This window comes from Macrobrachium rosenbergii, chromosome 20 (assembly GCF_040412425.1).
Source record: "Macrobrachium rosenbergii isolate ZJJX-2024 chromosome 20, ASM4041242v1, whole genome shotgun sequence".
In the NCBI taxonomy this organism is placed as follows: Eukaryota; Metazoa; Arthropoda; class Malacostraca; order Decapoda; family Palaemonidae; genus Macrobrachium; species Macrobrachium rosenbergii.
This window is the reverse complement of record NC_089760.1, coordinates 4639024-4652500: the sequence shown is the minus strand read 5'-3', so window position 1 is coordinate 4652500 and position 13477 is coordinate 4639024. Positions and strand designations below refer to the sequence as shown.

Below are 13477 nucleotides of genomic sequence, written 5' to 3'. Positions count from 1 at the left end.
AATTAGAAGTTGTATCAAGGTTTGATTTCTTACCGTGACTTTTTGTTTTTTTTATGAGAGAGAGAGAGAGAGAGAGAGAGAGAGAGAGAGAGAGAGAGAGAGAGAGAGAGAGAGAGAGAGAGAGAGAGAGAGAGCTTTTATAACTGAAAGCCATCGCTGGTATACGTAGCTTATATATACGATCATAACCTCTTTCATAAATGTGTACCAAACAACAACGACAGATATTACTTATTTTATCCCTTATAACATCGGAAATAAAATCTTACACGCAAGAGTTGGTCTAGTGCGGTGAAGCAAAGGCCTTGAGTAGTGTAAACCGACCGACATAGTCACGCGGTGATGCAGCGCAAAAACCATCTTTGCAGAACAATACTCCAGCATTCCGAATGAGCAAGAGAATGCTGCTATCGGAGAGATGATTCATGCACTGATCGAGTCCAATTGACATGACTGTCATGCATGTGCTCCATGTGTTCAGCGGAGCCAATTAGCATTACTATGTGATGAGGTTCACGGCCTTGGGACTCCAACGTATAGCCATTAGTGCTGAGACGTCCTTGTTCTAGAGCCTGAGTAAGAAAAGCTTCAAATGTCTTTTTCTGTTGTATTTTAAAACCGCATGACTTTATGCAAAATGTGTGATCGTTAAGGCAATTCATCGTTAAGGCAATTCATTTTTTCTAAAGTTGCCTTGTATAGACTTGGAAAACAGATGTGATGAATAAACGTGACAACAGGCTCATACTGGATGTCAGGAGGAAATATATGTTGAGTCATGTTCCTTCCCAAACACTGAGCTACACACTCACTCATGAAATAATATCTGTTTGTAAGTGCGGGACATGCACCCCTAACTTCTCCATCTTGCTTGTTCATTAATGACAACTCAGGGTTGGTCATGCCCCATCTTTACTAGAACACTTTTAAGGGCGAACAAAAATAATTTAGAGCTTTTTTTTTTTTTAAATGGAAAGTATAAGGTCTTGTTACGCTGAATATATGATGATATATATATTTTTTTTAAATATATATATATATATATATATATATACATATATATATACATATATATATATATATATATATATATATATATATATATATATATATATATATATATATATATATATATATATATATATATATATATATATATATATATATATATATATATATATATATAATATTTCTTTAATATTCACAGATGTTAAGCTACAAATATCGTTTAACATCCAATTACACACACGTATTGTTTAGTATCCAATTGTAAGTTATTCCTGAGGTTTAGTGAATTGGATCAAACAGTATTTGTGGTGTATTATTTGTGATATATATTTATGTATGTATGCATTATGTATATTTATATATGTGTGTGTGATGTATGTTTATGAAATGTCTGTGTATAAATCACCTCATACCGTACATTCTTAGTGAAAAGACCTTGTACATTTTATTTTAAGAGAGAAAAAAGTCACTCAAAATTGAATCCCGGCAGACTATTTCTGTTCGCCTTTAAAAGTGTTCCAGTAAAGATGGGGCATTATCATCCATGTGTTGCGTCCATGATGAAAAAAGAAAGACATTAGGGTTGCGCATAACTGTCGTAAGTATTGTATGCGTGTGTACATCTGGTTCAGAAATTCAGCTACCCCCGATGAACACAAATTTAAAGCCTTGACTGTATTGCAAGTTACTGGAATGAGTCATGGGCAAATAACGCTTTGCAGCATTCTATTGTCAAGTGATTGTTGTCCGATGTTTCTTTAATTAGTTTCTGTTGCTTTGCAAGCTTTCGGAGAGCTTTGTGCTTATGTCGAGGCAGTGACAAAAGCAGCCATCACAGGACGAGGGAGTTTGTGATTCATAGCCTTTTGTATCTCTGAATCCGAGTACATTAGGAAAATTAGAGAAGCCAGATTTTCTTTTGTTGCTTTTGAATGTTATTGACGTCTTGGTCTCTTTAGAACTATTATTGATTTCCTTTTGTTGATCAGCATTCTGTCGGCGATCGCTTTAGTATATGTTGTGAGCCTGAGGGAATGGTTGTTTATCTCGAATGCACATGATATGAACCATTGAAAGGGGTTCTTTGAGGTTATTTTTCCCAGTTCTAATTTTGCTGGGGAAACTTATGCACTTTTTGTTTTTCATGGTTGGATGGAACAAACAAATCGACAAATCACTGCTAATGTTGTTTGATTAGGGTGCCCAAAGCTATAGCTGACATTCGACTTGCCCTTGTTGTATAATGATATAAGTCACGTCGTCAATGAAAGAATAGAGAGAGAAAACATATGTTCGTTCACGTCGTTTTTTTTTAATAGCGCCAGAATGACTGTATCTTGGGCTTTCGTCATTTCCATCGCTCACCCTGGATCGGATCCATATGTCTAACATAACACTGTACCTTTCTTCCACATATCTTCACAAAATCCCCTATTTCGTAATGCCTTTGCACGAAGTTCAGCAAATAGTGTAAGAAGTAACTCCATCCTCTATAGCTACGTTCTTACATGTCTTGATGTTATTGCTTCCTATTATAAGAAACACAGTCTGGAAAAACAAGGACATTTTGAGTAATGCTCTCATACAGCATGGGAAAAATGCATTTCATACATAATTGCAATGTGAAGGGATTATTGAGGATTAGTTATGCAGAAAATAAGGATTAGTGTCCAACTCGAGGAATTCGTTACGTTGTGGCCTGAGGAAACTATTAAGGGACTTTTTAGTATGCAGGCAATATGAGTTGCAGAATGATAACAATTTTAGCAATTTCATTGCTCATTTTGAAAAATAAAAGAATATGAACAATTTTTTTAAAACACGCTTTTATTAAAATGCACTGAAAAGTAAAAAATAACTTTTTGAGACACACCAGGATTTTCTTACAATTAATCATGTCTACAAAAGTAAAAGCATGGACATCAAATTGGAGAGAAATGCTACAAAAAGAGAAATATATATTTTTTATTTCTTGTGGCATTTCCTTCCATGTTTGGCCCCAACGCTTTTATTTTTGCAGACATGATTAATTGTAAGAAAATCCTGGTGTCTCAAAAAATTGTTTTGTTCATTTTGGTGCTTTTTAATAAAAATTTAATTTTTTTATTATATTCATTCTAGTTTTGACAGAAATTGTAACCGATTTATGATTGTAGGTAACAAAACTGAACATGATATCCTGTCGAGCCAGTGAAAGTTTGAGAAATCCATAGAGTTATTAACTTATTCTACTGAGATAAAGAAGGTGTGAAAAAGCCAAAGATTTTCATACAAATCCTTAGATACTGGGAGAGGTCACTGTAGGTTCACGAGAGGTGACGTCACTGCTGACCTACTGATCACGTAAGGTTGTATCATCACCGGGATTCAGTAATCATGCAAAATTTCAAGTCCATCAGATGAAGGGAACAGGTCGAAAATTAAGTTACAAGTTTTGAACCAAACCAACAGACAGATAGGCGCAGAAGTCGAGTTAAATAAAAGCATGTAAAAAATTCAAATTTTGTAGTAATGCTAATTGTCAGCCATCAACACGTCCAGCAGAGGACCACTGTGAACTATATGTCTTGAGACATATCTGTCTATGTGGTAGACTGTATATATATATATATATATATATATATATATATATATATATATATATATATATATATATATATATATATATATATATATATATATATATATAAATTATATTATAAAGTTTATTAATTTATCTTCAATATTAATTCTGGAATCTTTTCTATACTAGTTTTTTAGGCTGTACTCTATATATTACAATGTAATAATCTAGTGCAGCCCTGAAGAAAACCATCGGCTATGTCCAAAACACTTGTTGGCTTTGGAGTAAATAATCATAACAGCCTAGTCGCAGGTTTTGTTCACCTATTGAAATTCTGAAAATTAAAATTAACCATATATATATATATATATATATATATATATGTATTATATATATATATATATATATATATATATATATATATATATATATATATATATATATATATATATATATATATATTTTGTAACTCAAGCACTACCTGTATATATATACAGTATACATATATATATATATATATATATATATATATATATATATATATATATATATATATATATATATATATATATATATATATATATATATATATATATATATATACAGTAAACCCCCTGTATTCAAGGTTCTCACAATTCATGGACTCACTCATTTGGGTTTCTCTGTGGAAACATATCTACCCGTTATTCGTGGAAAATTATATTCGCAGTATTTTTCACTAGGAAATATTCACTAATTACTGTATTTTCATATAATTTTCATGAATAAAAATACTTTTGTGATAAAACTATTAAAATACTCTGTATAAGCATTTTTACAGGGTTTTTCTTGTGTTTAAACTATCAAAATGGGCAGTTCTAAGTGATTTTAGAGGGGTTTTAAGTATTTATGCTTTTAGCTATTCACAAAAGTGCGGTATGCATCCCCACAAATATGGGGGTTCACTGTATATATATGTATATATATATATATATATATATATATATATATATATATATATATATATATATATATATATATATATATATATATATATATATATATATATATATATATATACAGTGATCCCCTTTCTATGTGGGATAACAGAACCCCCCATGATAAGTGAAATTCAGAAGTAGCATTGGCCCCTCCCTAGGGAGGCATATACTGTACTGTATATACATGGTATATATTTAAAGGCTTTATAGCCTTTCACACTGTTATAAACACTTCCTATGCACTTAAACACTGTATTACTATTTTGATCTCCTATCACAGTAACATGCATAAAAAAAGATCGTCCCATATTTGTAATGTTTACGTTCTGAGAATCAGCTGACTGAGGCTTCACTACTAACGAAAGAATTAGGAAAATCATTTTTTAGTTGCTAAAGAAACAAATTTATCAATGAAATTATTTTTAATTCTGTACATAAAAGTTTATGATACAGTAATTCATATTTCATTGAGAGAGAGAGAGAGAGAGAGAGAGAGAGAGAGAGAGAGAGAGAGAGAGAGAGAGAGAGAGAGAGAGAGAGAGAAATGGTGTGTACTGTACAGCACAGTATTTTGGGACGAGACTAAGTCTTGACTAAGTCTTGACAAGCTGGTGATGAGAGAGTATACAGTATCCTTGAGTTAATTTTCATGTATGAAATTCGGATTTTAATTATTTTTACAGTGATTTAAGATGAAACATCAACAGTGATAAGATATTCTCTTATGTACCACTCCACGTGCCTTGTCCGAGTGCCTGTATTACTATTTTGATCTCCTATCACAGTAATATGCATAAAAAAAGATCGTCCCATATTTGTAATGTTTACGTTCTGGGAATCAGCTGACTGCAGCTGCTCACTACTAACGAAAGAATTAGGAAAATATTTTTTAGTTGCTAAAAGAACAAATTTATCAATGAAATTATTTTTAATTCTGTACATAAAAGTTTATGATACAGTAATTCATATTTCATTGAGAGAGAGAGAGAGAGAGAGAGAGAGAGAGAGAGAGAGAGAGAGAGAGAGAGAGAGAGAGAGAGAGAGAGAGAGAGAAATGGTGTGTACTGTACAGCACAGTAGCTTGGGACGAGACTGTATACAGTATCCTTTGAGTTGCTTACATATGAAATTGGATTTTAATTATTTTTACAGTGATTTAAGATGAAACATCAACAGTGATAAGATATTCTCTTATGTACCACTCACGTGCCTTGTCCGAGTGCCTGTGGGTATATAATGAAGCTTCCAGTCCTTGCGCGTCGGTCTCACAAGCCGTTCTTCTTCACGTAACATGATGAAACATCGCTGTTTTCCGCAATATGGCTGCCGATATGGCGGTATACTTTTAATTTTAATTTTCGATGAATATTTCTGAAAAATCCGATGCAGTGAAGCATATTTTTGTTTAATCTCATTTTGTACTGAATTATATGTCATAATGCAATGAACCAACAGTACTAGCAGATATTAATAACTATTAATGGAATTAATGAAATATTTGGTCTTCATATATTGCGACTATAATTGAAATCTCCGAAAATCCATTATATTTTCTCTTATAATATACATACGTAATGGAAAAATCCATGAAAGTCGTGAATCATGATAGACAAACCATATGTAGCTTAGGTTCACTGTATATATATATATATATATATATATATATATATATATATATATATATATATATATATATGTAGATTTTGCTATGTATATATATATGCAGGTAGTGCTTAGGTTATAATCATTTGCCTTGCAATAATTTGATTTTGCAATAGGGTTAGCAATTAACACCAATATGACAATATTTTGAAAATATTTTTACATTTCGAGCGTGATGGGTGGAGGCAGCAGCGTACAATCAGGCAGCGAGAGAGACCAAATTACAATAGACTGACTTCTTTTCCTCCGTCTCTTTATTCCATCTTCTAGTTAAATAAGTTGAAAAAAGTAAAAGTGAATGATAAAAGTATTGTTAGTAATGATATACTCATTGAATAAATGAGTACAGCCATAACTGAACAAGAAACAGCTGTTTTGCTAAGAACAGCCGATTCGGATAACAGCTTTTTTGCGTACATTTTGAATCATCATGCGATGGTAAGCAATTACCATAGTTATGTTACAAATGATGTTAAGCAGAATAGGACTTATATATTTTTACATTATACCCTTATTCGCTATGGAGAAAAGAGCGGCAACGAAATATACCACTAAATATAAGCTGCAAGTTGTAGCTGAAGCTAAGAAACAGTGTTCAAGCTGCTAGTGACTATAAATTATCATGCATCGGCAACATTTCCAAACTAAAACATTGATCGCTATGTTTGTATTTTATAATACAGTAATATGAGAATACATACAATACTATTGGATACAGTGAAGTAAAGCATAACTTTTTAAAATATCCATGGAAAAGATGCTTATTCATTATGTTTGTATTGTATAATACAATAGTAATATGCGAATAGTACATACACTCATTATACATCTTGTGTACGATGTGACCCCCTTAAAATTAGCTTCAAAATTAGGTCTTCAAAAGTCGCACAATACACGAGTATACAAGGTAAACTTGTTTAAACTCAAATTTGTTGCTTTATCATCCCCCTCCTATTCCGATTTTTAGTTTTATGTAGCCATCACCGTTCAAGTGTGCTGATGACAGACCAAATTTTTGGGAGTACAGTACTCCGTACAGTACTGTACACGTCTGATTCTTGTTTGTGTTATTCAATTTCTTTTTGCACTGAATTATCGTAAGTCAATCTGCATTGAACCTCTGGTTAAACTCTTTTAATAATAATAAAAATCCATAATCAGCTGATATTAATAATTACTATACCGTTTATGTATAGCGTATACAGTAAACCCCGATTCGCGGGGATGCGTAACCCCGCTGAAGGGCTAAAACCGTGAATACTTAAAACCCTTTAAAAACACTTAGAACTACCTATTTTGATAGTTTAAACACAAGAAAAACCCTCTAAAAATGCTTATACCTGAGTATTTTAATAGTTTTATTGCAAAGAGTGCATTTAGTCATGAAAATGATATGAAAATACAGTAAATAGTGAATATTTCCCAGTGAAAAATACTGCGAATGGGCGAATTTTCCCTGAATAATGGGTAGATACATTCCACAGAGAAACCCACGAATACGTGAGTCCACGAATCGTGAGAACACGAATACAGGGGGTTTACTGTGTTGTATAGTGTAGGCTAGGCTACCATTTACGTATACTATATACAGTGCATCCCCAACTTATGGCGCCACCGACTTACAGTGGTTTGATCTTACGGCGCTTTTTCAGTTTCGTTAACATCGTTTTACCGTGCTGTTAACGTTATTTTACAGTGCTGTAACTTGATGCAACATCAAATTACGGTGCCGTAAGCGCTGTTAATAATGCTAACAGCAAGAATAGGCATCAAGTTAACGACACTCACAGCACTGTAACTTGATGCAACATCAAGTTATGGCGCCTTAAGCACTGATAACAGAGAAAAATCGACTTGTGGCAGAAATTATCTTACAGTGCGGTGCTGTAACAGATCCCCTGCCATAAGTTGAGGACGCACTGTTTGTGTTATTCAATTTCTCTATGTACTTAATAATCATAAGTCATTCTGCTTGAACCTCCAGAATTAGCTGATATTAATAATTACTGTATAGTGTAGCCTAGGCTGTCATATATGTATAGATGGTACTAAATACCCTAGTATAGGCTAGGCTAAACTCGATATATGTTTTTTCCAACAAACGATGGGGTGTTTGGGACCTAACCCCATTGTAAGTAGGGCAATACCTGTAATAGACAGATAGATAGATAGAAATAAATTAATGGGCCAAAACTTCAGCACTTTATCCACTGGTTCACAAAAGGCAAAAAGAGAGAGGAAGAAGAGAAGGTTGAATAGAGTAAAAGTCATATATAATGTTTTTGCAAACTGTCCTGCAGGCTATCATGCTTCCCAGTTTTGCTTTCATGGGGGATATTACTGTATCGCATTACACAAAATTTATTTACAAGTTTTCATTTAGCATGATTTTATTTCCAGAACAAGTGAGAGAGGGTTTCATTAATGCAATTAGAGATTTCAAACCATGGGCATGGTCATAGTCTGCAAAAATTATATAAAATGGCCTTGAGAACTGCCCAAGTTATTTGAGAAAGTAAAATATAAGCCACTTTAGTTCACTGTTACCTTGAAAGCATTATAATGCACAATTTCCTCTGTGTTATAGAAATTTTCCAATGTGTGTGTGGAAAGTTTTTTCAGTAAGCTTTTATTCACGAGTTAGACTTTCCAGGACTATGATGCTATTGCTTTCGCATTAATTTGTTAATACTGTAATTATAACAGTTCCTTTCAAGTGTCCTGGAAAAATGTGGGTGAGAAAGGAAGATGTGGAAATGCTGCCAGGTGGAAAGTTTATTTGGATGAGATTTTCTGAATAGAGTGAATTATTAAGTCATATTCTGGAGAGCATGCAAAGCCTTTCATTTGAAGTTCCTTAGAAATGATTCTCTGGAGATAAAATACTGGTAACATTGCTGTGGAACTGTACATTATTCTTTTACAGACAATACCATGATTCATGTATATCAACAAAGAAATACCTTGCTTTCTCAAGAATCAAATCACATTGCATTTAAACCAGTTAACATTTTTGGGACTGGTGGAATGACATAAGCCTTACAAACTGAGAAATTTGATGATAATTACTGTCAAGGGAATTTTATTCCTTCCCTTTTTGAAATGGAAGTGAATAAAACTGGGTGGAAAGTAAAATCCAGGTATTAACTAATGTTAATGTTACTTGGAAGTTTTTACTGTGTATCAATTAATTTTATTATAGTATAGTTCATTTCTACATTCTTTTACTTTGCAGAGATTATGAATGAGGTGATAAAGTCGAAAAAGAAATCGGCTAATACAGACTGGCGTGTACTGGTAGTGGATCAGTTGGCTATGCGCATGGTGTCAACATGTCTCAAGATGCACGAGATCTCAGCAGAGGGAATCACAAGTAAGTACATATCTGAAATTTCATAATTACTGTATAAAAGTTAGTGAATAAGAGTCTGTACTTGTATACATAATTACTATTTTTTTAAATGTACTTCCTTTGGCTTTTTTGTTTTGGAAAGCTGTATTCCTCATGAAAAAAGTCAACTTTAGCAAAGATATAGACACTACTGTAAATGTTGCCCCTTACTCGATCTTTCAACTTTTGAGAGAAGGGTTTCCTTTGTCCCACACACAGCAAATGCTCATTGAGGGCAATTGGACCATCACTTGTAGTTATATAATGCACCTCTATTTTGCATAAATTTTTATGTTTTGTGGATTTGGAAGGCCTTTCTCTTAAATTTACTACATGATTTTTTTTTTTGGCAACATTGTTATAGGTATCATTTCCTGTCTCCCAGAGTCTCCAGTTCATTTCATTTTTTTTCTGTCATTGTTTTAACACATGCTCCATTTTCATGTTGCAGATTTGAGTCACATGTCTTGTGTAGTACATGTCATACAACCCTAATTTTTAGTACTATAATTCTCATGTTCTTCAATTTTATTGCTCCTGTTACCATTTTCTCAATTTAGTGCAATTGATTTTGCCATTGTCCATAGCCTTTGCGTGTAATGTCAGCCATTGCCATTTTTTCAGATCAATATAGAAAACAATTATTGTATTGTACAGACATCAAACTGAAAAATGCTGACCTTGGGATTGAAGAAGGTGTTGGGTGAAAACAAAGCAAGAGAGGTTCTCATTTTAGCAATTTAACTCTTTGTCATACTACCCGAGATCTTTCTTTACCCTTAATGTGGGATAGTCTTCCTCTCATTTTTATGGGTGTGATGTTTGGAAGTTTCCAGAGATGCTGAGAAGCCATGGTATTTTACCCTAATTTATATAGCATTTATTCAATAATCGATGCTCATGGCTTTAGTGGTTTTTTTTATCTACATTTTACTACATTTCTCATCTCTTTGCTGTGTTCTTTGTACACAAAGGCATTTTGTTTGTGGAAGCATTATTAGACTTTGCCTTGCATCTTCTGAATTTATGCAACTTATGAATAAAACAGGTTTTGACATAGGAAAAACCTGTTTTTGGTAGTTGCTGTTGAGTCCTTAAGGAGTTACCCCTCCAAGGAGTTACCCTCCATGGTCTGCCAGAGCTCCAAGGTGACTAGACTATCAAAGAAATATCTTTTAGCCTGGTCTTGTAGCCAGATATTGAGTCGTAATGATAAACACTATAACACATGATGGAGTATAATGGACTCATAGATAAGAGGGCATTTTCCCTTATCTTCAGCAAAGTTGAACCCAGTTTTCCAACATCAAAACCTGCAAGAAGGAGAAGTGACTATTGCACATGTGCGTCCACCATCTTGCTTACAACCAGGCTGGTAAAAGACCAGGGGCCATTACTCTCTGTTGGTCAACACAGGATGATCCCTTGCCCAAATCCCATGCCTTTATGTCAGGGAAGTGGCAGGGTTTTGAGGACTCAACAGCGACTACCAAAAATAGGATTTTCCTACGTCAAAACCTGTTTTTTATAGTGTAGTCGCTTGTTTCACCCTCAAGGAGCTTTACAAAGAAATTGACTGGTGACGAAAGGCTTAAGTTCTCAAATTTTAATCACAACAACCCAAAGAAAAAACATTTCTGGTCCAAGGTCAAGCCACAAGTTTTGAGCCCAATTCTTTATTCTAAAAAGCCCCTAGAGTTTAAGTAAGAAAAAACAAGGAACTGAACAAGAAATCACATTTTTAGGGTGAAGTTCTGTAGTGACTTACCTAAGTATGCTGGGCACACCTTCCCCAGAGATAGTCAGCATACCTACCCGTTAGGAAGACCCCCTGGTTTTCTGCTGTAGTGCCTATGGGGTCAGGATTAACCATACCACCTACTGATACACAGTGTAGTCGAATTTGTTCGAGCTCATGGCAGTAATGTTTTAAGAACACTGTCTCTCATGATCACCCTGTACATTCGGAGACTTCTTTGAAAGAGACATCTCTGAAGAAGGCAACGACGTACTTACTGTCCTATTATTGTGTGACCTAGGAAAGGAGTGTGAGTTTGCCTTTTTAATGAGGGATACTAAAATTATTGTCAGCCCTTGTAGCGAGAGTGGTTTATTCGTGCTAGGGTGTAGGAAAATCAGACCTGGGATGTTTGCCATGACCTCTAGGTAAACCCTAAGTGCTTGAATTGGGCATAATGTTTTGTCTGCTAAATTGAGTTTTCCTATTAGAATAGGTTTCCTTCTTAAAGGGTCCTCATTCTTGGCCAGGAATGATGAACCAGGGGACAATAATAATTGATGGTCAGCTGTTTGTGTGATGCATCGTCCTCATCTAAGAGAGCCCAGTTCACCAATACGAGCTCCTGATGCTAATGCAATCAAGAAGATTGCCTTTTGTAGCATGTGAGTTGCAGTTGTATTAGGACCGCTGAATTGAGGGGTTGATTGAAGTCTAGGCACCTTGTTCAGAGACCAAGTAATTGGAAGTCTTTCGGGAGCGGGTCTTTGTAGAGCAGTCCAACTTCAATGCTGGAGTCAATCCCAAATCCATAAAGCAAGGGTTCTGTTAATGCTGCCTTGTATGCCATGATTGTTGTAACTGCAAGGCATTTGTCATCAAAAAGGTATACTGTATAAGAAAATTTAAAAGTGTCTACATAGAAATCTCAACTGGGCTCTCAATATAGGTATAATCTAACCATATCTTCCATACAGACTGGTATTGCCGGGTAGATGATGTCCGTAATTTTTGCACTAGGTACCTAGCAATGTTGGGTGAGTAGTTTTCACGGTAGATAATAGCTAAAAAATCCATACGTGAAGGTCTCGGCTCAGAAAGGAGGATGCGCAAACGACTTTCCCTCCTTATGTCTGGGATAGAACATTGGACGGTAGTGGAAGTGATCTTTTCACTCGTTGTTGAAGTAATAGGTCACCAATGCCTGTTTGGCCAATTTGGGGCTATTATGTAAGCTGTTCCTTTGAAGGTTAGAAGTTTACTCAAAACCTTTGAAATCTTGGACAATGGAGGAAGAGGATATATCGTCCTCCACTTGTTCCAGCCTTGTAGGAAGACATCTCTTGCTGTTGCTTGACTGTCCAAGTTCAGAGATACACATACTGGGAGTTTGTGTTTCTTGTATGTAGCGAACAGGTCTACTTCCGGTTGTGGAAGCATGTTGGCTATTGTTGAAGACTTCAGCAAGTAAAGTATTAAGAGGATGTTTTCAAAATAGTCTTTTATGTTGACCAAAAAGTACTTAGTTCCGGGGACATGAGTTTTCTGTTTCATTAGAACTTTATATATCAATGTTCTTTTTCTGTGTAGATTGAGTATTGATCTTTTCTTGGTACATAATACCCTTAAATAAAATAGTCTTTCGTTATATTTTCATCAGGGTATTTTCTTTTAGTATATCATGCCTGTATGTGTTATAAACAATTTGGAATGCTAACCTCTGTCTGTTTATAATCACAGTTGTGGAAGACATCAATAAGAGTCGTGAACCTCTGCCTGCTTTGGAAGCCATATATCTTATCCAACCTACTAAAACCAGTATCAGTGGACTAGAGCAAGATTTTATCATCTCCAGTAAAGCTAAATACAAACTGTGTCATGTATACTTCACAGAAAGTAAGTGGCTACCATTTTGTTTTTAAACATTTTTGTGTCTAATGCCTAGTTATTTTTAAAACATGATTGCTTTGTATTACCTCCTTACCGAGATGGAGAATGTTCTCAAAGACAAAACTAGTACATCACTGTATTTGTAAAAATCAACAGCTCATATTTATGTTTGTCCAATTAGTGCTGTATGAACTATAGAATAAAACTATAGTATTTTTTTCTTAAAATTCAAAATAAAGGAAAAA

General features: G+C 34.4%; 1 protein-coding gene across 3 annotated transcripts in view; it reads left to right on the top strand.

Moving 5' to 3' along the window:
• Rop (Syntaxin-binding protein Rop) overlaps positions 1–13477 on the top strand; it is a 145007-nt gene that overhangs the window by 108331 nt on the left and 23199 nt on the right. For all 3 annotated transcript variants that reach the window (XM_067121822.1, XM_067121820.1, XM_067121821.1), the window contains exons 3-4: positions 9449–9586; positions 13083–13238. In XM_067121822.1, the coding sequence (XP_066977923.1) occupies positions 9449–9586; positions 13083–13238 (294 nt within the window). The remainder of the gene's footprint in view (positions 1–9448; positions 9587–13082; positions 13239–13477) is intronic.